The 26,885-nt window shown below is 38.4% G+C and overlaps 1 protein-coding gene across 1 annotated transcript in view; it reads right to left on the bottom strand.

Moving 5' to 3' along the window:
* The window catches only part of ASPG (asparaginase), a 76,767-nt gene that overhangs the window by 33,634 nt on the left and 16,248 nt on the right, over nucleotides 1-26,885 (bottom strand). The window contains exons 6-9 of the mRNA XM_032213903.1: nucleotides 24,491-24,617; nucleotides 12,612-12,724; nucleotides 5,290-5,475; nucleotides 2,427-2,540 (exon numbers count right to left, since the gene is read on the bottom strand). Of these exons, the coding sequence (XP_032069794.1) occupies nucleotides 2,427-2,540; nucleotides 5,290-5,475; nucleotides 12,612-12,724; nucleotides 24,491-24,617 (540 nt within the window). The remainder of the gene's footprint in view (nucleotides 1-2,426; nucleotides 2,541-5,289; nucleotides 5,476-12,611; nucleotides 12,725-24,490; nucleotides 24,618-26,885) is intronic.

Raw genomic sequence — 26,885 nt, 5'->3', positions numbered from 1 at the left:
AAACTTACAATGTAATTTCTTCTGCAGATGTTAAGCAAACCATTCATGGTCATTAAGTATGACAGCAACTTGAGACTTAATGCTGACAACCCAATTGACTAAAGTTAAGTTCAAGAACTAGTTGTAAAACTACTTTTTTAATGCTGTTGAAATAGTCACTAAATACAGCAGCCCTCAACCAAGGACTACCTGTATTGTATGAAATGACCCATATACTGTATGTGTGAAGTATACATATTTGTTGTGTGTGAATTAACGTTCCATGTCAATCTGTCTCAAGAATCTAACCCTAACAAAAACAAAAGGCCACTGTCAACCACTGTAATCTGAGAGCCCTTAAGATGCCACACTAAGTCTGGTTCTGACAATAACACTGATAATTATTTAGGACCAGAGGAAGAGGCGAGATTCTGGGATAATATTGGGGAAAGACTGAAAACAAAATAAGAACAATGCTGCACATACATGCAGAACGCTTGTGTAATGCAGAATTGTTCCCTGATTAGAGAGAATATGGGAATATACATGCCTAGTGATGCCTATCTATCTAGAAGCATGGCTGTACAAAGTTAAAGAAAGCAAGAGTACTGTGGGAAAGACTATCTCACTTTTTGTACTGTTTAGGCATGTCTGAAAAAAATAAAATAAAGAGAACATTGTAGGTGTGGGAATTTTTTAATGCTACTTTCCAGGGGAAGTTAGGCCCCAGAGTTAGATAGATAGATGATAGATGATAGATAGATGATAGATAGATGATAGATAGATAGATAGATAGATAGATAGATAGATAGATAGATAGATAGATAGATAGATAGATAGATGATTGAGAGACACACACACACACACACACACATACACACACACAAGGATTCTTCCCAAGCCACAGGATAATTTTAGCAAGGGACATGTGTAGTTCTCTCTTCTCTCACTATGTTTCAACTATCATAGAGTTAGCAGCATTCCTAACTCTAGTTACTAAAATATATACAGATTTTTCCCACAGATCCATAGGTTACAGGAAACATTTTGCAGTAGATTACCGTATATACTCAAGTATAAGCCGAGTTTTTCAGCCCACTTTTTGGGCTGAAAAAAGCCGCCTCGGCTTATACTCGAGTCAGTGAAAAATTTGCCCGAAATGGAGGAGAAAAAGGGGCGGGGCCATGCCGCTGGGTGACGCTCGTGAATGGCCCGGCGCCCCTGTGAGTTTCCCCTCCCTCTGTGTCAGTTTGCCGTGCAGCGCGCACCGCACCATCCCCCCTCCTCACGTTCTAAAGTAATGCAGGGCTGTCTTACGATTCCCCTTCCTCCCCCTCCTGCCGCTCTGCAACTATGTCCCACCTCCTCCTTGTTATGGCAAGCAGCCACATAATGATGTCCCAGAGCTAGTTTACTGTTTTTCTTTGAAATAATTATTCAAAAACATTATTGGTATTTATTTTTATTTTTGAAATTTACCAGTAGCTGCTGCATTTCCCACCCTAGGCTTATACTCGAGTCAATAACTTTTCCAGTTTTTTGTGGTAAAATTAGGTGCCTCGGCTTATATTCGGGCCAGCCTATACTCGAGTATATACGGTATGTAGCATCCTATTGCTCCATGGGTGAAAATCTGCAGTATTTTCTAGGTTTGCTATTTTTAAACTAAACTTTGACCTACACCATAAACCACATGGTGGGCATACTGTGTGGGAGATTCTTTGTTAAAATGGGCCTCTCTTCCATTAGCAGCAGCTGAATTAAGAATAGATAATATTTTTTACCTATATTGTACTATAGGTACTATTTTCCTTCAGCCTCTGAGAGCTACAGGAAACATAATGAATGGGCAGCAATTGAATGTTAAAGATTTTCTTTGACTTTGGGACAGAACTTTTAAAAAAGTTCAGCAGGATTTTGTCTCTGAAGTTCAGTAGGCAAAAATTGGTTCTGAAGATTGCTCAAGGGAGTGGACGTGAACTGCTTCACTTATTTTTTATTTTGGGGCCAAGGCTAACTTGAGATGTTTGATACAGAGGAGAATATGTCAATAGCATGATAATGATCATCGTCGTCATCATCATCAAATTGTCAATGTTAGTCTTGTGTTAAGAATTGTTGCTATCAAATTCCTATTTATTCTTATTAATATGAATCTTGAATGGACTTACTCATGCACACTGATTCCCCAGGGTGTATTTTCACATTAATAATCAAACAAATTGTCTCAATATGTTTTGACCTTGTTTAGATTTTTTTGTAGCTTACTGTGATGAGAGAGCTCAGCCAGCACCAAGAGCAGGCTGTTCTTTAAACTTCCTTTGACCACCAGGTGCTAGTTATTAGTTATTAAACTTTCCTTGGCCACCAGCACTTTGTGGGATCCTATGTGTAAGAAAGGTAAGGAAACCAGACATTCAAAAACTGAAAAGAAAAAGTCATTTTACCTTTTTCCTTTTATCAAAAGTAAGTCCAGGTTTGCTCAGGACATAGGATAACTTGGCAAGAGCAGCTTCTGGCGTCATATCTCCTCCTGGAATTACACCGACATCCATGAGTGTCTATATTCAATGCCAAAGGGAAGAAAAACAATACAGCTTGAATTAGGGCACTGGTTTCTTATGTAACTAGAATGAAAAACAGCTCTGCGAGTGCAAAGCATGATTTGGGGCAATGACAGATAGTCCTTGACTTACAACCACAATTGAGCACAAAAAATTTCTGTGCTCAGTGAGATATGTGTTAAGTGAGCTTGGCCCAATCTTACGACCTTTCTTGCCACAGTTGTAACAAGTTGTTAAGTGATTCTTGCTTCCCCATTGACTTTACTTGTCAGGTCGCAAAAGATGAAACATAATCCTGGGACACTGCAACCTTTATAAATATGAAGCATCCAGATTTTGATCATGTGACCATGGGGATGCTGCAATGGTCATAAGTGTGAAAAACAGTCATAAATCACTTTTTCAGTGCTGTTGTAATTTCAAATGGTCACTAAATGAATGATTTTAAGTCACAGAACTACCTGTACTGATTGCAGTCCTCTGTTCAACCAATATTCTTCCAATACTGCAAATCTCAGGAAGAATTTTTTAGGGCCAGCTTGTTTGTGAAGGAATTAGTAAACACAGAACCTCTCATCGTGTTTTGCAACAGCAATAACACTTAGACATATTACCGCTTCACAGTGCTTTCTAAGCGGTTTACAGAGTCAGCATATTGCTGCCAACAATTTGGGCCCTCAATTTACCAACCTCAGAAGGATGGAAAACTGAATCAACCTTGAGCCAGTGAGAATCAAACTGCTGAACTGCTGGCAGCTAACAGTCAGCAGAAGTAGTCCTCAGTATTGTATTCTAACCACTGCATCACCATGACTCATTAATGAACATTAATGAACAAGCTTTCTGCTACTGCACCGGTCAATATGATTTAATATTTGTTATCATTATTTACTAAGTTCTGGTAAATGTGTGAATGTCTAGAGTAAAATTTGAAAATTTAAACAAGATTTTAATTTTATTATTCCTTTGATTTAGATGTCAATATTATTTTGCTGGGTAATGGACCGTTGGTCCATTATAACAGCTGACTTAGAACTATTTTTTTTAATTGATTTCATTTGCTGACTTCCACACACATGGCACATTTTAAACACAGAATTTTAAAAAAATAATAATATCTTAATTCATAATGCAAAGATAATCAGGAATAGGGTTTACCTATTGAAACCATACCCTGTTTCCCTGAAAATAAGACCTCCCCGGATAATAAGCCCAATTGGGCTTTTGAGCACATGCGCTAAAATAAGACCACCCCTGAAAATAAGCCCTCCTTGAAAATATTGCAACACAGCAGCAGCCATGAGGTGACCACACTTGCCACCTCCTGCACCTCAAAAAAATAAGACCTCCCTGAAAATAACACCAAGTGCTTATTTCAGGGGTCTAAAGAAAATAAGACCCTGCCTTATTTTCAGGAAAACATGGTACCAATAACAAACAAGCTTTGTTGCTACAATATAATGTAACTTATTCTTAGTATATTTGCCATGCTTTCAGCTATTAGTTATTTTGCAAATATTATAAGTATGCTTTAATACAGCAGTTGGGACATCCAGAATTGAGTTTTTATAACAAAAAATATCCTACTCAGCCTTAAAGGAAAGCCATTGAACTTTAATGCTAGATTAAAATAGATGAGCACAGGGTAGTTTCACTCAAACGCAAATTTTATTCAGTATATGTCTCTCATAACCTAATATTCCTTCTTTTTCATTATCACAATGACAGACTCTTAACCATTTGCTAATGGCAACCCTTTAAGCCAAAATACTTCCTGGAATAGCAAAGCCATTTTAAAACCAAAGAAAAGCAGCTATTATAAGCCTAAACAAGGCTTTTTAATTAAATATTAAAAATAAATAGCACGTATGGCTTTGTACATAACAGCCTTTGTTAAGATGAATTAGGCATAGAAACCACAACCTTAGATGTGATTCGTGCAAGATCTAGTTATCTTTGGGACATAATGGGGATTATAGAAAAAGAAATTAAAAAGTTCCAAGTGCCAGATCTGACATAACTCTAATAATTGTCACAACCACTTAAACCTGGTCCTATCCTACTTTTCAAATCACATCTGCCTTGGATAAAACCTGTCATTCATGCTATACCTCTTGGAAGCATCCTGTCTTGAGAATCATTCAAAAGTTTCAGCTGGTTCAGCAAGTGGCGGCCTGTGCTATTCTTGGAATACCTACCTTCAACCATATAATAGCACTACAAAGGGAGCTGCATTGTCTGCCAACCAATTTCAGTATACAATTCAAGGTGATAGAATTTAAAGTTCTAAATGGCTGAAAGCTTGGATATCTTCAAGATCCCATTCCACAAGCTGAATTTGCCCATCCAGTAAAGTCCAGCGCTTTGGATGCCAAATCTGAGGAAGTAGTAACTACATGGATATCTAACTGATGGCTCCAGACTTCTAGAACAGCCTATCCCCAGTTATTTGGACTATGTTCTATTTGAAAGAGCTGTTTAAAGTGAAGATTTTGCTGCCTGATACATGTGAGCCTTTTTGTCATTATGCCCTTGTTAGTGATTCTTATGTTTTAATTGTATGAAAGTCACTCAGTATCTTTGGAATGGAGTGGTCCATAAGAGAAGAAAAGCAAGTATGTATATTCACTGGCTAAGCAAATCTGCCCTCTAAAACAAGAATCTTGCAAGTGCATTTAAGATCATGGGAATTATCTGGAAGGCATCAAGTTGGTAAGAGTGATTTAGATTGCAGAATTCCTCTCACCTTTCCTGTGGCATAGACTGATGACACAGATCCTCGCAGACATTGGGTGCAATTCAAAATCACAACATTGGAATCAGTAGCTTTCCTCAGCAAATCTAGCAGTTCTGGAGAATTATTTGGAGCATTTCCACTCCCATAGGTCTCAAGTACAATGCCGTTCATAGAGCTCTGAAGAAATGCCCTTACCTGTTTGAAAGAGAAAAACCACAATGAGAAATTACAGTTCAAACCCATTGCAATACAATTTTATTTCTTCTCCTATCCATCCAAAATGGATGAATAATCATATTAGTTCTGTAATGAGGAATATAACTAACTCAGTGCTGTCTTTTGACTGGAGTAGCATAGACCCATTAGTAAAAATAAATGATCAAAAAGGAACAGAAGTGCTAATTATTTAAGATTAATAAGTTGATGTTACAAGCACACACGTGTATATAAACACACACTCTCATATAGATGCAAACATTTGCACGAGAATCAATAGCTTATAGTATGTCTATGGTTGGCTAGACTTTCTGAGAGTTTCTAGGCTGATCAAGGGTGGGAAAAAGTATAGCTAATATATACAGCACTGCACTGGGTACAAAGAAATGTTGACTAAGCAAAGACAGGCTATACTCAAAAATGAAAAAAAAATGATGATTCAGAAAGATGCAGGTAATCTGCCTGTTTTAATTATGATGTGTTAAAATAATCTACTTAAATAAGGACATTGATATATGACTCCAGAGTGAATAGCTTGCAATTACTTTTGCACTTATAGACTTCTAACACAGACCTTGAAGGCCATCTACAAGGGTTGCCTGGTTCTAATCCCAAAACCTTGATGACACAATGCACGAAAATATGCTGCTTGAAATCTGAGACAGTAGAAGCAGAGGGAAGATAAAAATTTCAAATGATCTCCTACTTTCTGTGCTTTAACTGGGTTACAGCAGAAAATTAGGACATCTTTCCTTTGTTTAATGTACATTTGCAGACTGGCATCATTTCCTAGCTAGAGCACTTGTGAATGGGGCTGAGGCTACATGAAAGGTAGTTGGTAGGGTACAAGAGAACTGTAGCCTTAGACTTTTGCTGGAGATGGGGCCAGGTTTAGACACGGTGAGGCCCCAAGCTATGAGAAGCTGTAGAGGCTCTACCTGACAAGTACCAGCAGAGGATAAAGCTGTGCAACAACTGAATTTGGCAAAATTGCTGCCAAGATGCATAACAAACCTGTGGTGGGGAGGGGATGGGCCCTCTTTGAACAAAAGGGGTTAGTGCATGCAGAAACAAAGCAGACATTAAGAATTATTGTGGGTCTTGTGAACATACTAAAAGGCTTAATTTAATTTCCCATATTTAAACAAAAAACTAACATTTTAAGAGGCCTCTACAGACTGTGAAACCTAAGTTACAGCATCTTTGTGTTATATCTAAATGTTGAGCTTTCTGTTTAATGTGAGCCTCTGCCTTCTTCAAAAAGAAAAAAAAAGAATTTAACATCCAATTTGCAAGTATAATGATAGAATAGCATCCAGTTTATCATCACTCTCATCTAAAACTTTACATTCTGCTGTTATTTGTGAATAAAAAGGATGCATGAATTAATAGATCATGTGGGCAAAATGTGAAGCCCAGCAGTTCCCATTTGGTGGCCCCTGGAAGCCTCCAGTGTAGATGAAGCCAAAAAAAATGGCTATTTTTTCACGTTCTTTAGATGTTTGGGAGGTTATTAAGGAGCAAAATGAGTACTATAAACCTTGCAAAAATGTAAGGCCACTACACTCTGCAAAAGCTGCAGTGTTCAAACAAGTGCTAGACTTCAAGCATCAGTGGCTAAGACGCTGAGCTTGTTGATTAGAAAGGTCTGCAGTTTGGCGGTTCGAATCCCTAATGCCACATAACCAGTGGTGCCAGCGGTGTCCTCATGGACGCGTGCAGCGCGCATACATCTTAGCGCTTCCCCGATGCTCCAGCTGCTCCGCAGAGTGTCGTGCAGGCACTGTACGCATCACGCGCCTGTCCAGAAGCGCAGAAGCCTTTAAACACCAGTAAGGAGATCGGGTGGGAAGGTGGACCCTCAGGAGCACCGTACTGGAATGGTATCCGATGCTCCGGGCTAGCTCTGGTACGCGCGCACCGGGGCGTACTGCCTGCAACCCACCACTGCACATTACAGACTGAGTTCCTGTTACATGTCTCAGCTTCTACCAACCTAGTAGTTCAAAAGCATGTAAAAATGCAAGTAGAAAAATAGGGACCACCTTTGGTGGGAAGATAACAGTGTTCTGTGCGCCTTCGGCATTTAGTCATGCCGGCCACATGACCACGGAGATGTCTTCGGACAGCGCTGGCTTTTTGGCTTTGAAATGGAGATGAGCACCACCCCCTAGAGTCAGGAAGGACTAGCACATATGTGCAAGGAGAACCTTTACCTTTACCTTATCTTGTCCATTGCTGCCAATCTCATATTATATTATATATATTTTATGCAGCTGTCTTTTTTTATTTTTCTATTGAATACCACTATATTCCTCCACACCCAGTGCTCGCTGTTGCTTCTTGTTCATTGTAAAGATTTCTTAAAAGAACAGTTACCCTTCAAACACACATTAAGACCAATCAATGGTCTTGCTGTACAGTAATCAGTTTAAAAAGATATATGTATTCTTGCTCAGTCCATTTTTTGGTGTTTCATTAATCACCTGATCTTGGATTCCTCCACTGCCTTTCCTGAAACCTGCCTGTTTATTTGGCCGTCCAGTTTTCGTGGACTGTATGGTTCTGTTCTTTGTAGATCCGCCAGCTAGACTTTTTGTGTAAGCAATTAGTGCAACACTTTAATTTGCATATTCTGTTACATCTCCCTTCTTTGGAATAAGGTTGGTAGAGCAAACTTTCCCAGTCTCTAACTTAGCAGTCTTGTTTTTGACTAGGTGCTGCTTTGATTTTAACTATATCATGTCTGTTAGCTTTAAACGGTTAAATGGATATTTCATCTGCTTTCGGTGCTTTTCTACCTGACAACTCTTTTATTGTATCTCACTTTCTAATGGAATTGATTTCTGAATATATACTCTCTCTGCAAATTTTATCTCTAAATCACATCTGTAAAGAGTTTCAATATACTTCCTCATCTTCTTTTAACCTCATTTACATCAATTAAATTTCTTCCACGATAACTCATGAATAATCCTATCTTAATATAAATTTTCTTTTCTTCTTCTCTGATCTTCTAAAAAGTTTCATTTCTCTTTTCATAGCATTTTCTCCAATTCTTAATTGAGATATTTGTCTTTCACTTAACAGTGAAAACCTTCATTTAATCATCTCCCAATTGGATTTGTCACATAACTTAATGGGGCTTCCTTTCTAGATCATCCTAAAGCTGTAATTGGTCCAGAATACAATAGTGCAATTATGGATTCTTCTCACTATGCCCATGTGACACCACTACAGTAGCCCTCATTTAATGGTAGTAATTGGGACCACATTTTATTACTAAGCAATATGGTCATAAAGTGTGACATTATGTCACTGCCATTTAGCAATGGCAGTTTTCGCAGTCCCTAGTTTAAGTCAGGACCTCAAGTAACCTCAACTTCTGGCTTCCTGCCACCCAGTAACTTTGCTTGTGGTTGCCAATGTGACTGCAGAATATTGCAATGGCAAAAACTTTGAGGATCAATCTTAAGTGCAATTCATTTAGTCCCGCTGCAAGTTTGAACGGTCACTGAATGAGTGGTTCTTAACCAAGGACCATCTGTACCCTACAAGCCACACCGCTCCCCATTGGATTTTGGCTGCAATTCAAGGTGCTGTTCATCATGTTTAAAGTTCTACATGGCATAGGACCAGTATACTTGAGGGACCACCTTCTCACCAGAGTGCCCCTTATCCACTCTGGGTCCATTAATTGAAATAATGTTATTGTGTGGAACCCAGGAAGTGGACAGCTTCTATTTTATGGAACAACCTTTCTCCCAACATACAGTTGGTCTTGACTTTGCTGGCCTTTAGAAATACTGTCAAGTCAGATTGTTTCCCTGGATTTTGGAGTCATGATATGCTGGAGCCTGATTAGATCATAGTGTTATTTCTGTTTGGATCACCATTTTATTGTTTTATTATTTCATTATTCTCAGTTTATATGTGATGGTTTTATATTCTCCATATTAGGTTTTTTGAATTTTGTGAGCCAGACAAAGACACTTTAAATTGTGTTAGGTGGCTACCTAAATATGTTCAATAAATTTTAAGTAGAAATGTCCTTTGTCCCAAGGCCATGAGTTAGCAGCTTGAATTTTACAATTACAATTTTACAATTACAACAGGTAACATTCTCCTGTAGTAAAATATTTCCTAATCTCTATCAGGGTCAACTAAGCAAGCAAAACTGAGATATCTCCATACAGAGTTATGTCAGATTTGAGAGGAAATTTATTAGACACCAAGAAAAGATTTAGAACAAGTCAACTCTGTACAAGATAGACAAGCTCCACCTGAACCAAAATGGAACTAGGCTGCTGGCATATCATTAAAAAAAGCTGTAGAGCAGCTTTTCCACTAATCCCTAAGGGAAAATCAACAGACAGGAAGCAGCAGTCAGGGTGGATGGGTATATAGATTTTAGAAAATAATATAAGTAATAGTAACTTAAGTTAATCAGTGGACATGACAGTCGTGAAATAAAAAGGCAAGATGTGGGAAAGGTTCTGGTATACAGTATAGGTGTTTCGTGCTAATGCTAGAAGTGTCCAAGCCAAGAATGAAAAAATAGAATACTTAGTTGCAAACAAGGAGATAAATACTTATGTACTATATTACAGAAATCTGCTGGAATGGAGAGAATGATGAGTTAGAATAATAAATGGTGAATGCTCCAACACTAGAAGTTTTTAAGAAGATGTTGGATAACCATTTGTCTGAAGTGGTGTAGATTTTACTGCCTAAAGAGTGGGTTGGACTAGAAAACCTCCAAGGTCCCTTCCAACTCTGTTATTCTATTCTATTCTATTTGAGTCTAGTCTATATTTCCTAGCTATAAAATGTATATAAAGAACAGACGATATGGGATATATGACATACTTCCCTCTTGAAGGGAACTATGCAGTGGAGTACCCCAAGACTCTGTTTTGGGCCCAGTACTCTTCAACATCTTCATCAATGATTTGGATGAGGGAATAAATGGGGAACTCATCAAATTTGCAGATGACACCACGCTGGCAGGAATAGCCAACACTCCAGCAGATAGGTTAAAGACAGAAGGATCTTGACAAACTTGAACATTGGGCACTATCTAATAAAATGAAATTCAATGGTGAAAAGGGTAAGGTTCTACATTTAGGCAACAAAAACGAAATGCGCAGGTACAGTATAGATGGTACCTTGCTCAACAGTAGTAACTGTGAAAGGGATCTTGGAGTCCAAGTGGACAACCATTTAAATATGAGTCAGCAGTGTGCAGCAGCTGCCAAAAAAGCCAACACAGTTCTAGGCTGCATAAACAGAGGGATAGAATCAAGATCACGTGAAGTGTTAATACCACTTTATAATGCCTTGGTAAGGGCACACTTGGAATACTGCATTCAGTTTTGGTCACCATGATGTAGAAAAGATGGGGAGACTCTAGAAAGAGTGCAGAGAAGAGCAACAAAGTTGATTAGGGAACTGGAGACTAAAACATATGAAGAACAGTTGCAGGAACTGGATGTGTCTAGTTTAATGAAAAGAAGGACTAGGGGAAACATGATAGCAGTGTTCCAATATCTCAGAAGTTGCCACAAAGAAAAGGGAGTCAAACTATTCTCCAAGGCACCTGAGGTTAGAACAAGAAGCAATGGGTGGAAACTAATCAAGGAGATAAACAACTTAAAACTGAGGAGAAATTTCCTGACAGAACAATTAATCAGTGGAACAGCTTGTCTCCAGATGTTGTGAATGCCCCAACACTGGAAGTGTTTAAGAAGATGTTGGATAGCCTTTTGTGTGAAATGGTATGGGGTTTCCTGCCTAGGCAGGGGTTGGACTAGAAGACCTCCAAGGTCCCTTCCAACTCTGCTTCCAACTCTGTATTGTATACATCTGAAGCCGTATATTTCAGGGAAGTGATCAGGATAAATAAAGCAAACTGAGATTACAAGGGAAAATAATTCTAGGATATCTTGAGAGGTTAAAGCAGGGGCTCTAGATGCAACACGCGTAGGCCATGCCCACCCCAGTTCCGTGAAGGGGAAAAAACATTGTGATACATCACGTGATGGAAATATGATGCGGCAAATTTGACACCTGTGGGTTAGAGTAAGAAATCACTGTTGATGGGATCCATCCAAGAGTTCTTCCTTACCAACCTTCTGTGGGATTGCAAATGACATATGCATGGTTCTGTCAACACTGAATACTTGGATTTTAAGGAACTTTCAGAATGACCTATAGAATAACAGAGTTGGAAGGACCTTGGGGGGGGTCTTCTAGTCCAACCCCCTGCCTAGGCAGGAAACTCTACACCCCTTCTATACAGTCTATACCAGAGGTGGGTTGCACCTGATTCGGCCTGGATCGGGCAAACTGGTAGTAGCAGCAGCGGGGGGCATGTGCAGAAGTGTCACGTGCATGTGCAGGAGCATGCCTGAGTACTGAGTAGTAAAAAAATTGGCAACCCACCCCTGGTCTATGCCTATACAGTCTATCTTTCTTCACACTGTCAGACAGAGAGACACGTATTTTATATTATGTCAGAATGTACAAGATGTAATATGACTTCTAGCCTCTTTCTCGAATGTCTCTATTTTTCCACAGTATATATCTTCTATAATATTTTTCAGTTACATTGACCACCAGTAGGTACAATGTTCTTCATGAAAAACCATTGAGTAAACCCCAGTGGTCAAGAGATCAGAAGGCTTGTCTTGGCTGACTAAAAAACAGAAAGCAAAGAATAGGAATAAATGAGCCATTTTATCAATAAAGAAAGCCAAGAAATGAAGTTCTTCAAGAACCTAAATTAGGAACTGTTTAAAAAAAAATCCCGATTTAAGAGTAAGCAATGAACTGGCCAAGTTTGCAGACGATATAAAACTATTCAGAATAACGACATAGAAAATTATTTTGAAAAGCTTAAAAAGGTTTAAAAAAAACTTGACGAATGGTCAACCAAATGACTATAGAGTTCAGTTTAACTAAGTGTGAAATATTGCACATTGGGCAACAAGCTATCTACCAATATCAGCAATGAACCTGGGTAATACCAAATATCTTTTCTCATTGCTTATTAATTGAATTTAATCAATACTCCAAACTTGCTCTGAGATGTTCTGAGGAAGTGGGAGACTGACCGCTGTAACAGTAATTCCAGGGAAGAGTCTCAGTAGTCCAACGTTGCTGTTCATATTCATATGGATCTCAAATTTCTTCATAGTGTTAGCTCTCCATATGGTCTCCCAATTAACTGTGGGGGGGAAATCATTAATTCATGGAATATTCTTTCCTATTGTGTTCAAAATCTGCCTTACAGAAAATCTGATTAATATTTACACAAAAATAACTACCATCTTATATATACAAGAGATCATACATAAGGTCCAGAGTCACTCCAAGGGTGAGATGGGCAGCATATAATTTTATTAAATAAATAAATAAAATCTAGTACCTTATAATTGAGTGAACTTTCAGTCCCATAGCAAGATATTTTTTCCTCTCTTCTTGACATTCTGTTTGGCCCTGCAAATCTGCTTTGCACCCTCCCATTCTCTTCCTATTTTTTTCCTCTAGTAAATAGTGAACATTCAATGGGCATTGTAGGCTGGATTTTATCTTCATTCTACCAATGAAATTTTATCTTCATTCTATCAATGAAACCCATTCCATTAATGAAATTGGGTAATTTAATACAATTCATCCTTCATTCATCTGGAAAGGAAAGTAAGTGCAACATACTAAATTTTCTTGCATTCATCTCTTGTGAGTCTCCTTTTCTTCTCATAGGTAGATAGCATCTAAAATTTGCAATGTAACCCAATGGGGAGAGAATCTACCTTATATTACTCTGAAAAGTTCTATGAGCATCAATAGCACAACATGACTCTTACATAAAGGAAAAACATTTCGTTGAGTTCTGCCCAGTTGTAGATCCAATACTGGGTTCTGTTCTGGACTTAATTTCTCATAGGAATTTCAGGTTTCAGAAGGTCAATAAGAGATAATATGTATGCACTTTTTAACAATAATAACAGCAATAATGATGTGAAATACAACTAATCTTCACCTTTTATGCTTCCAAAGAAAAGAGGAGAAAATATTTTAAGGCCCAAGCATGGTATTTTATATTTACTTAACCATAAACATTAAATGCCATTCTTTAGTTCAAAGAATAGTACAAAATTAAAATGAAGAACTATTTTAAAAGCATAACATACAATTAGAAGATCCTGTGAAATTTAAGTCTGAATTGTGCAAAATAAAAAAATAAATAACTGAGACACAGAACTTTATGATCTCAGGAGAGAGCTGTCAGAGGTAATTCATGAGTATGCTGCTTATTAAAGAACAATTCTACCACTGCAATGATTTAAAATCTTATGCTTTCATCTATTTTTGCTCAGTAATCAGGGAACACAGACACATACTGAGTTGTGGAAAGTGGACTGCCATAATTATTCATGGAAATGAAGTATCCAAAAATTGATCTGGAAAAACACTACGCAATGCATTCTGGTTAATGGACAAAAGTCCAATTAGAACTGAAGAAGCCATTGGATTTTTGCACAATACCTGTTTATAACAGCTCAAGTTGAAAACCAATATGTCAACACATTCCAAATTGTCTGAATAATAATTTTCAAGTGCTCTGTTATTACAAAGATGTGAAGATGCTTAAACATAATTGATATTCTCTGCTTCTCTAATCCCAGTTTCATTTTACGTACCTAGGGCAACAGTACCAACATGTGCCTGGGGGGGGTAGAGTGAAGCAAAGCAAGGCCACCTTGCCAGCCGTCTGCAATGTGACACATATTTCACACGTCTTTAAAAGACAGATGTTGTTACTCTTACCACTAAACATCTACAGAGTTTATAATGCAGTTACTAGTGATTAAATAAAATGGCAATGATTCAATTAAGTGTGATTATACATTGCAAGCCAGATGCCAGCTGTTTAACTAATAGTCATGCTTCAGTTCCGTTGCTGAAATGCCAAAACATTCATTATTAATTCTGAAAAATCTCACTATCCCTGGCTAGCAGACAATGAAATGTAAGTAAGATTAGAGGAAAGCTACATACACAAGATGCACATTCGCAGACTATCCAAGATAATACCTAGTTAAGAAGTCTGGAGAAAGAAATGTTCATTTGCACTGTATTATTATATTTTATAAAGTATTTAGGACTGAAAATTGTGTAGGGTTATTAAATGTAAATAAATGCAAAATTAAATAAACATTAAAACACTAAAACACAAAAATACATAAATGTACAGGGATTGTTGATGCCCAAATTAGAATGTTTCTCTGGAGAACAGAGATGTCCTAAACTGATAATATTCTGTCACAGTTACATTGGCAGTACCTTATCTATGCAGGGAATATTTAAAAATCTTTTATCTTTAACATTAACTTCAGGGAACTTTTTGAATTAGGCCTCTTCAAAAGATTTCAGATGGGGATACAAGTCTTACAACTGCTGGAATGTGACTCAGAAGAGATACTAAGGCAATTAAAAGTAGCACAGAAGTCTGTATTTCAGCAAGCTTCTGTTACAAGTTACCGTATTTTTCAGAGTATAAGATGCACCTTTTTCCCTCAAAAAAAGAGGCTGGAGATCTAGGTACGTCTTATACACTGAATACAGCATTTGGTGCCACCAGAAGCCCCACCCCTTCACAAAAATGGCCGTGCAGAGCCTGTAGAAAGCTTTCAGAGATCTCCTGGGGGCTGGGGAGGGCAGAAATGAGTGAAAAATGGACCGTTTTTGCTCAATTTTGTACCCCGCCCAGCCCCCAGGAGTATTCTATAAGCCTTCTAAAGGCTATGCATGCAATTTTTTTTGACAAAAAATGGGCTCGTTTTTGCAAAAAATGGCCCGTTTTTTGCTTGTTTGGGGGGGTACCCCCCAGGAGCACTCTGCAAGCCCCCTAAAGGCTATTCATGCCTTTTTTTAGAGGAAAAAAACAGGCCCATTTTTCTGAAAAACGGGGCGTTTTGGGGAGGTTTGCAGAGTGCAAAAACTTTTTTTTTTTTTTAAATGCCTGTTCAAAACCTTGGTGCGTCTTATACTCCGAAAAATATGGTAAGCCCTGTAATGGGAAGAATAAGACCTGATTTCAGTTCTGAAAGCAAAAGATACAGCATCATATTTCATGAAAGTATCATTATACCCAGTGGTGGGCTGCAACCAGTTTAACAACCAGTTTGGTTATCGCACGCATGCACGCACCTAACACGCTTGCGCACAGTGTTCAAAATACAGCAATTTGAAGCTCAGCTGCTTATCTTCTAAGGCAGCCATGGTAAATAGAACAGCAGAGGCGCGGAAATCAGCTGTACCACATGAATCATCTGAGCCAGAAAGGAAATATAGGACAAGATAGGGTGGGCAAGGCCAGCTGATCGTCAGAACTATCAGTTTGCCCGAACCGGTCCAAACCGGCAGCAGTCACCACTGATTATACCCGACTCAAACTTTTGCAGCAATTGTAGATTAATTTGTTTTCTGGCATCAGTATGGCTGGCATCAATTTTCCTGGGAAAGACTTTCTTTCTCAGAAGATGTGAAAACGAATTATTGCCACACTGAATGTGTCTGATTTAGTGTTAAAAACTGTGTATTTAATATTTTAGAATAATCAGAAATACCATTTTTGAGATGACATACATTAGCCATATTCACTTCAAATGAAAATACGCAAGATGACAAGATGAAAATACACAATTGGGAGAAGCCATGGCAATGAATTATTTTCATAACTATTTCTGAACTTGAATGTAACCAATTACTTCCATTTCTTTTATCCATCCATTCATTTGCTGAACTTATATTCCATCTTAACTCAGAGGAATTTACAAAGGAGGATCTCATAACTTTATTCTTACAATAACTTTATGAGACAGGCTGGCTTGACAATGAATATAATTTCTTAGTAAATTCAGCTGTTGAGTTGGGACTTAGCACTCACCTCTCCATCTGGTTGCAATACCGTAATCTCTACTTTATACTGGATTCCTTCCAGTATAAAAAGGGAATGTCAGAGTTCCAAGTAACACCTCCAAAGAAAGAAGACTCTGAGGTTAGAAGTTCCTCAACGTTCCATTTTATTAGAGATGTCATATTGGCACATCTGGGAAAACCCGAATCTGAAAGCTTCCAGGTTTTCCCCACCCAAAAGCCCAAGACCCTTCCCCTGCACCCACATGTCCATCACATGATCCAATCAATGCATAATCCCAATTGGAGATGCCTCCCAGTCATGCCACTCCAGGTACAGGCTGAATGTCCTTGACTCTCAGAGAAAGGAATATTATTATGGCTACATATCCCTGCAACTCCATGCAATTCCCCCCTCTCAGTTCCCACATCACTAATTGTGGCAGCCCTGAGGATCCAAAGAAAAAGATGGCCTCCAGGGCTAACAGAGAGGGTGATTATACCAGCAATAACTATCGTTTTAATCCATAGAATGGTACTCTACATGTTTTGGGGCATCCCACCTCAAGAGCTTCTCCCACCCCCAAATCATGCCACTAAATCCTGGTGACAATCTACAGTAAACATTTTTTTTTTCAAATGGAGAAACAAACCCCAGCATATATTCTAGCAATGGCAACTCTACTAACAGGTACCCGTGGGAAAGCAAATCTATCTTTATTTTGGAGCAAACTTCTATTGGGTTACACTAGTGTTTTTCAATCTTGGCAACAAGATTTGTGGAATTCAACTTCCAAAATTTGAGGATCCTGGAAGCTTAACTCCGTGAAGCTTAAAGTTGCTAAGCTTGGAAAACACTGGGTTGCACTCTTAATTATGAATAAGCCTGATAATGTTCAGTTCAAGTTACAGTTAAATATACATACTATATATAGCCTCTGAGTAAAAACAATTTCATTAATGGGCAGCCACATCTACTACATATATCATTTATGTCTCAGAGTAGCATTGTGGATGAGTCACAGTCCCGAATAATTATTCAGAAGAAACAGTCATTCTTCCCCAGTTCTCCACTACAACCAACTCAGAACTAGCTAAAACTTTGAAGGACAGGTAGGTCCCTAGTACTTATGGAGTTCAGTCATCATCATCAAATACCAATAAACCTCTTAAGGTTAAAGGCAAGCTTATTTTAAAGGTGATACCTATTTATTATTTGAGACAAATGAGGATTTTTTTAAAAATTTCCTGACACCTTAAATAAATTGTATTCCATGGGAAACCTCACTATTATGACTCTAGATTTACCAAGATTATCTGCAAGGAATCCAAGAATAGAGTTGGCATAAAGCAGACATTATATTCTAAATTAGAGATGCACTGCCTTATCTAGCAGTGCAAGACTATTTTTGAGCTCTGTTTGTCAAGAAGAAACCATATTTCTTGTATGCTCAAATTGGTATTCTGATGACAGGGCATGAAAGGATGGAAAAACTGGCTATGAAGCTATTTAGCTGAGATTTAACCATTACTAAAATACAGTTTATCGTGCAGGATTCCTTGTCACTTGTTGCTGGAGCTTTCCTCTTCCATCCTGAATTTAAACAAACTAGTCAAGAGATGGATGGGTCTTTTGGGAACCAAAAAGGCACACATTTTTCTGATTGTTTTTGTTGTTGTGACGATCATAGAAAATGAGGCCAATAATGTCATGAAGCCACCGGAGCAAATGAGTTGAAATGTCTCAAGCATTTGGCATTGGTTTGAAAAATGTACAAGGCAAAAATAAAATTTAGCTTAAGAAAACATTTTTTCTTTAAAAGATTTTCTCATGTTTTTTAAAAAGTTTGGGGGTTAAGGGATAAAATTACTTAAGCAATTGCCCTGGGGAGGGGGGAGGGAGAGCAAATACACTTTTCAGACAGAAATTCTGATCTGTCCATTTGTTAATTTAAAAATTTCAACATTTTTTCCAGCACAATACTGTACAGTTTCCAGACTTCACCAGCAACCTGGTCTGACTTAAATAATCCAAGAATGTAAAAGAGATTGTATTTCATTCAGTAAAAATAGTCCTTCGTAATATGTAAATTCAATACAAATCTTATATAATCCTAAACAAGCAAGGGTAGAAACCATTCCTACCTAAGATTCCAAAAAGATATTACTAACCAAATCAATAGAGTTAGATGCTTTACTATTCTAACTTTGTATAAGTAATCAGATTTTAGTTTATGGGCATTAGAGTTACGTAAACTTTCAGCAACAGGCACAAGTCACACTGATAAAAATTAAATCTATACACAACTTGATTTGTTATTTTCAAGGCTTTTGATGGTTGTTAAGAATCATGGATATCTAACTATGAGTATGATTCCTAGCTCATTTTTCTGTTGATGCAAAAAGAAACTGTCTCTTGATTGAGATGGGACATTAATCATACAATTCCTGTCCAGGAAATCAAATATTCTCAGAAGCAGAACACAGATAAACTATGAAACTCCTAGATTTGTTCTAGATCTTCTGCTATGAGAGTGACCAAGCTGGTTCTTCTGCTAGGTATTGCCAGTGGGTGGACATAAAAAAGAGATAATAATTGAAGAAACCAAAGACACTTTTGGAAACAGGAAAAAAAATGATTCCTTAATGTCTCTGGAGATTCTAAATCATCTGTGTCATGATTGTCTCTAAGGTGTTTTTTTTTTCAAAAGGCAACTGGACTTTCTTGATTTTTTTTGTTGAAAACATTTTACTTCTTATCCAAGAAATTTCTTCATTTCGTGATTCCTTACTTCAATCTAAATTATAATCCTTAGATGAGTCAATTCAAAGTTGCAGTGTTTGATCCCTAAAACCTTAGAATGAGAGTTGAGTTCTCCTTAAGAATGATCTATGTGCCTATTATATCTCATGAGTCCATTTCAGACTTGGAAGAAACATTATTGAGTGGTCTAAGCCATACTTGCCTAACCCAGTGACCTGACGGCTAGGAAATGTGGCTGTTGTCGTCCAGCGCATTTAGAAAGATATCAATTCTAGAAGACTGGACTTGTCACTAGGCCAATTGAGCACTCCAAATAAAATTATAGTAGTGGGCTGGAATGAACATGGTTTCTTCAAGAGCCAACAAAGGCCTGACATACACCTACATGCATTAATGACATGCAATCTGACATCTTAATTACACTGCATTTGAGATAATGTTATAACATCATGGCATTTCTGTTTTGATTTAGATCTGTGATACAAGCCACTTCATGTTGCACTCAACAAGTGATGAAATGTAGATGTGGACATTAATACTTACACAAGATCTTTGCCTTTTAACTTTTTCTTTTTGTATTTTTTTAGTCACCCGAGAACTATTATGTAGTACAATAAGGGATTAGAAAGCTAAATCAGGCCCGTAGAGTTTTGGGAACATTTTCCACCATGAATATGCTTCTTCCTTAAATCAGCTACCATCATTTGGAGTATGGGGTAGCTTAACAACAGAATCATGCTTAGATTATTAACACTCCAGATGTTAAAATAAACTTAAAATATTATTAAACATATAATCATTCTGAAAATATTGTGATGTTCTCAATATCAGATGAACTGATTTCTCAAGTTTCCATGTCCACAGCCATTTTTAGAGTTGTATAAATGTTACCACCTTAAATGGTAGTAAATATACTGTTATAGTATACTATTGGCAGCCAAAGTAGTGCTTGAAGAGATGGAGTAAAGTTCAGTCAACTTCTGAGTCCACATACTACCTTGATTGCCATATATAAGATGGCAGGTCAACATAGAACACATTGCAACAATCTGTTTAAGAGATTGCTAGTGTATGTACTGCTGATATGCAGCTATCTACACTCACAAATGGACAAAGGTGACTAGTTGTGCATGTTGGAAACTGAGGTCACTGTGCCTCCAGTGAAAATTAGGTTTGAAAAATGTATTTATAGAAGATTATTATCCTATTGGGTTTAAAGCAAATTCCTAAAAATAAGAACTATTTAGCCAGAGAATTTCACCCTCACCCTATCAGTCTTGATCTATTCCGTCACAACCTAAAATCACTGACACAGCAGTTCCAATGCTACTGCTGGTTGCTTCGGGAGAGGCTGTTTGACTATTATCTATTTACTGATGAAACTTCATTCCAAATGTCAGAATGACTTCTACTGGCAGCTTCATGAGGACCCGGATTGTTGGGGGCAATATGCTGACTCTGTAAAACCGCTTAGAGAGGGCTGAAAGCCCTATGAAGCGGTATATAAGTCTAACTGCTATTGCTATTGCTATTCATATAGATATTCAAGAATACCAGGCAAGATGAACCTTGTGGAAGTACACACCACAACTGTTACAAGGCTTTACAAAAGTCACCCCAACCCTGACCCCTTCTTAGAAACAGCACCAGAGACAGGAATGGGACCACTATGAAACAATGCTTCCAATTTTCAACTCATAGAGATACCTCAATATCATTCTATAGCAACACTATCAAAAACTGCTAAATAGAAGAATCAATGGGATAATATCCCTCTGCCTTATTCCTATATAAGATTAATTACCAATTTAACCAAGCTACTTTCTGTGCTGGTCTGTGATGAATCCAGAAAAATCTGTAACATCCATTATTACCACAGTTCACCAGTTATCAGTTCATCAAATCCTTCCCAAAAATGAATGGTGACAGCAGATATTTCTGGATCCTCTTCAACAAGGGTGAGATCACTGATATCGTCAAATCTGTTGTCATCTTTCCTTTCATTAATGTGACATCTATTACTTTCTTAACCCATTCCAACATTTTAACCAGCTTGCTTCTGAGACCCACTAAGAACAAAGATCAAAAGGACAGATAATCAAAAAAATATCTTGATTATCAATCTCCAATCAATATCTTGATTGTCAATCTCCTCAAGTCTCATTGGTGAAAATGATTCTATAGTAAATAATCTGGTGGTGTGCTGACAACCTCTCCTAATTTTTGCAGACTTTAGCAATTTTGCCAATAAAGTGCATGACTAACTCATTACTTTGCTTCTGCCAGCTAGAACTTGACAAAATGTCACATTCACAATCTTTGGAAAAGTTCAGCTGGGTAATTCAGTGGGATGCAGTAGATTATTTGACACCATAATTAGTGCTGTGAACACAAACTCATAAGTTTCCCATAGTAAGTGCAATTATATTCACATTGAGACTTTTAACATCTATTCTTCAATTCTATATCCCTCCATTTCATTCCTGTATGTTTTTCACTAAAACAAGGAGGCCTATGAACTCTCACTACTTCTATGATTAAGGTTTCAATAGCGGAGGAGGGATGTTATGTTGATCAGAAAACTCATAAAGCTTTCAGGAACTGCTGCAATTTCATAAGTCTTGGGAAGCATGCTAGATCCTCACTCGTGAAGATAGGAATGGCAATCTGTCTAAATCCTAATAGGAATCCACAGGATCCAATCATGACAACTTTCCCTCTTTAACTATCACTTCACTTTCCATCAACTCAAAAGAAAAAAAACTAGATAAACTGCTGCATAGTGTATCTGACTTCTGATGTATGTTTAATGGCCATGAAGTGCTCAGTTAGTCCATATCTGGGATCACCATTATGGGCATTGAGATCCACAAGCATCAAACTCCTAAGATTCTAAGGACCATTTTGGAGAGCACCAGTGTAATCCATAAACTGTTGGACTAACAACAAAGCACTCTGTTTCCCCCTCCCCCAACCTACCATAAAGTATAGTCACTGGGAATGTGATTAATGGAGAGGGAATGTACGGTATTCCCAATACATGACTGTAATTCTATCACACAATCTACCTTAATGTTGTACAATATCTACAGGCAGGGTTAAATGGGTTAAATTCAGGCCACCCAGCTCTCCTATCCTGGCTTCCATAACACAACCAGACCATCCTGCTGATCCACAAGAAGATCGTGGATATAAAATATTTTTATTGTGAACTAATCTGGCATTCAGCAACTGAATCAGGAGATATATAAGCCAACCAGTTTGACTATTGGATCTTGGTAACTCAGACTTAAGAGCAGCCCTAAAGGTGCTAGATCTTCTGTGTCTGGGAAGAATGTTATAACCCCCCCCCCTTTCTTTTTCCTGGCCCACAGTTTGCCCATCCCTTGGCTATTGCAAGAAGACATGAGTCCAAGATAACCAGCAGGTGCACCCTACTAATAATGGCATCGTTTGTAGGTTTGGCAGAGTTCCTAATCCTTTAACAGCAGTCTGATGTGCAATAATTAGACATGTATAATAATTAAACATGTACTGGGATGAAGAAAAAGTGATGGGGAAAATTTCACTTGCTTCATTTCCTCCCACTCTAGGTGGTGAAGATATATTATCCATCAGGTTACATAATCGAGTTAGGTTGCTTGTGCAGTTCTTGGGAGTGTAGACTTGAGAGGTTTACAAAAGCAGAAGCACTTACGTTGGCTCCCTTCCATTATCCAGTATCTGGAAAGACTTTCATTTCAAAACACACTGAACAAGAAGAAGCAGGTCTCTCTACTGAGGTCAAGCACACAAGATGCTACTTAAGCTATGAAAAGCTAACACGTTGTAAGTATTGCCAGCAAGGTCGCATGCAATAAAAAGAAACCCTGTCCAAGAGCTGAAGAGACCAAGCTAATCCCCTCATACAGTATTCTAGAAAGCAGTAAAGCTGGATCCAGGCTGCCACACAGGTTTGAATTCTTTCTTTTAAAGGAGTACAATAGCTTTGAGAAGTGACCCCTCCCTAAGAGGGAGGGAGTGGGGAATCCATCTGCAAAATCAAACCTGAAACGCAACTTTCAGCTAGTTCCAATCTGCTGGGAAGACCTGACACTGTTTTTTCATCCGTTCCCTGCTAGGCTGAAAGTAGCTTAACCTCAATTACATAACTTTGCACGTTCATTCTGAGTACAGAGAGGCAGCAATGAGCTAGAAAACCGTGAGCAGCCAATAATGAAAGTTCTTGAACTGGCAAGGCAAGACACATACAAATAATACAAGACAAAGACAAAGAGAAGAGAAAGCACATACAAGATCAATACAGCTACCTTCTCCTGGCCAGAACAAAATTTTATATATATTGCCATCACTTGCCATCTTCAGGCTGGGTTTTGGGCTTTCTATAAACCTTGGCAGGGGGACTATTTTTTGGTCAGTGTTGAAGGCTGTCTTGATATTGTATTTGTCGATTAAGTTGGTAACCAAACGCCTAGCCGACAAAGACCACCTGAAAACTGGATTACACACTCTCACAAACGTATTAATCTCCAACGAATTCCAAAGAAAAACAATTACCAACCTAATCCAAAGGGAGATTCCCCCAAAAAACTGAGACACAGAACAGGACAATGGCATCGCCCTCCTCCCTTACATCAAAGGCACCACAGATAAAATCAGCAAAATTCTCCACAAACACAATATCAAGACAGCCTTCAACACTGACCAAAATTCACAAGACACTAAAAACACCCTCTCAACAACCTCACTTGAATTTACCACCTGCCTTCAATTTCTACCTTTATTAAGCAGGTATTTGACAGACATCGCTTCAAGTTTGGTGTCTGGTTGGCAGCAAATAAAACTGAAGACCAGCAAGACAAAATTCCTTGACAATGTCATCTTTTAGAGCAGGGGCGTCAAACTCATGGTGTCCCGGCGTCACCCTAACCCCCCCTTCGCTAAACTGGGCATGGGCATGACGCATTTGGTCTGCAGGCCACGAGTTTGACAGCCCTGTTTTAGAAGGACAACTGAGAGAGACAATAAGGAGGCACAACTGGACAAACAGTTGCAATCAGTTGACAAACTATAAGATATGTCAACCATGTCATTCAAAAGTGACATAAGAAAGACATAGGTTTTGTATCATGTCTGTTCTGAATAAAGAGAGTATTCAGGTGCTTATTGTAATAACAAACAAACAAACAAAAATGACCTATAAATAAAAGATAAAGATGCTTGAACAACTGGATCCATATGGCAATAATCCAGGAAAGGGTTACAGATTAACTACAGCCTGAAAGTTGAAATCACATCATTGCTTACTTATAATATCAACCTCAGCATTTGCAAGCGGAGGCAGGTTAGGTGAGGAAAAGGCATTGAAACTCCCCGCATCCATCTTAGTCACCCGGTTTCCCCTGTACAGTTTATTATCAAAGTACAGGCACACCTACAAGGATGAGAAAAGAAGCATGTCAGTGTGCAAACCTTGTAATTAAAAGATCCAGCAGATTAAAACATACACACACATAAAGTTGACTTTTCTTTCTATACAATGAAAACTACTTTAGAGAGAGTTATAAATATAATTAGGGTTATGTAGGAGGGCTTTATCTCTTGGCTGCTTTGAAAAGTGCTGTGTCTCTTTTGGATTTTGACAACAAAATACAGGTAAATCTTCTTGTGAGATTTCCTTCTGAGAACAGGTTTGGCAGCTCTCAAGGTTTGTGATAGATCTCTGAAGTTAAAGATATTTTTAAAGGGGGATAGAATGGGCTTTTAATAATGTGCAAAATCCCTCCAGAAGTGTTGATGTTTTTGACAGAGCAGACAAAATTGAGTTATTTAGAAAGGTAAGTAGAACGTGAGCCTACCTAGATATCAATCAGGTTTCCGGGTTTCCCCCTGTGCAGATCGTCCCAGCCTATTGGTAGTTATGGCACCACAGATTAATCCCAATGAAAATTCAGAGTGGGAAACCTTTTACTAAGAAATTCCCCATCACTCTAAACCAATGTTGAGGAATACTAAAATGTCATTCTATAAAAGGTAATAACAAATATAGATGCTTTCGAAGTTTGTGTTGGAGATTTCTGAGACATCATTTATAGCTAAGAAACTGAACAAATGGATCACTGAACAAATCAGCCCAGAGTTCTCACACAAGGTGCAAAAGATCAAGCTTAGATTATCATACTCTGAACATATTATGTAAGAGCTAACTTTCAAGAGAAGCTCTATTGCTGGGAAAGATGATAGGGAAGTGGATAACAAACAGAAAAGGTGGATGGACTCAATTACAGCACTTTACAGCATTGCTATAAGACATAAAGGATCAGGTTGGGGACAGAGCATCATGGATCTATGCATGTGGTCATTAAGCGTCAAGACCAATTTGATGGCACATAATCAATTGCTTCCCATCATTTGAAAAGGCCAGCTCTATTGAGGCAGCCTAAAAGTGAATTTCTCTTTTTTAGCAGCTATAGAATGCGTGGCATGATGTCTCAGGGATTAAGAAGCTGAGCTCGCTGGTTGAAAGCTGGCAGTCCAGGCTCAAGACCTGAGTGCCATGGGATGGGATGAGCTCCTGTTCTTACTCCAGCATCTGCCAAACCCAGAAGTTTGAAAGCATGCAAAATGCAAGTAGATGAATAGGTACCACTTTGATGGGAAAGTAACAGTGCTTCGTGATGTCGTGCCGACCACATGACCACAGAAATGTCTTCAGAAAGTGCTAGCTCAATGGCCTTGAAATGGAGATGAGCACCAGCCCCTAGAGTCAGCAACAATTAGCAGAGTAAAATCTGCAGTGACCCCTTTTTTTATAGAATCATAGGGTTGGAAGGGACCTTGGAGATCTTCTAAAATCTAATCCAATCCCCAGCCCAAGGCAGGAGTCCTTATTCCACCCTGGACAAATAGTTGTCCAATATTTTCCTAGAAACCATCAGCAATGGAATGCCCACAAATCTGCGAGACAAACTGTTTCACTGACATTGTTCTCACTGTCAGGAAATTTCTCCTTAGTTCCAGGTGGGATCTCCCTCTGACTAGCTTCTGCCCAATGCTTCTTGTTCTGTTCTCAGGTGCTTTGGAGAACAAGTCAACTCTCTCTTCCCTATGACAGTCTTTCAAATATTGGAAGACTACTATTATGCTAAGCCAGGGATCAGCAACCTTAAACACTCAAAAAGCCACAAACATCCTAACGGGACCTCTCCCTCCCCATTCAATTCTAAAGTTGACTGCAAGTCCGGATCCCCACCATAGAATCACCTCCTAGCCCAGCATCTTTTTTCCTCTACCTGTCCTAACCAAAAGCCCTATCAATTGTGGAGCCGACTGGCAACAGGGAGCTGCAGCAGAGGAATGAAAGAGCCACATGCGGCTCCAGAGCCACAGGTTGCTGACCCCTGTGCTAAGCCTTCTCTTTATTAGGCTAACCATATCCAGTCTCCATAGTCATTCTTCATATGGTTTAGCCTCAAACATTTTATCATTGTTGCTCTTCTCTCCACTCACTCTCTTTCTAGAACCTCAGCATCTTTTTTATATTGTGGGAAGCAGAACTAGATGCAGTACATCAGGTGTGCCCTTATTAGTGAAAGATCGAGTGGTACTATCAATGATGTCATCCTTGTGTTGATGCAGCCTAAGACTGCTTTGGCTTTTTTGGCAGCTACAGTGTACTGCTGGCTATACTTAGGTAGTGGTC

This window comes from Thamnophis elegans, chromosome 1 (assembly GCF_009769535.1).
Source record: "Thamnophis elegans isolate rThaEle1 chromosome 1, rThaEle1.pri, whole genome shotgun sequence".
Lineage (NCBI taxonomy): Eukaryota > Metazoa > Chordata > Lepidosauria > Squamata > Colubridae > Thamnophis > Thamnophis elegans.
This window is presented reverse-complemented; position numbering and strand designations above follow the sequence as displayed.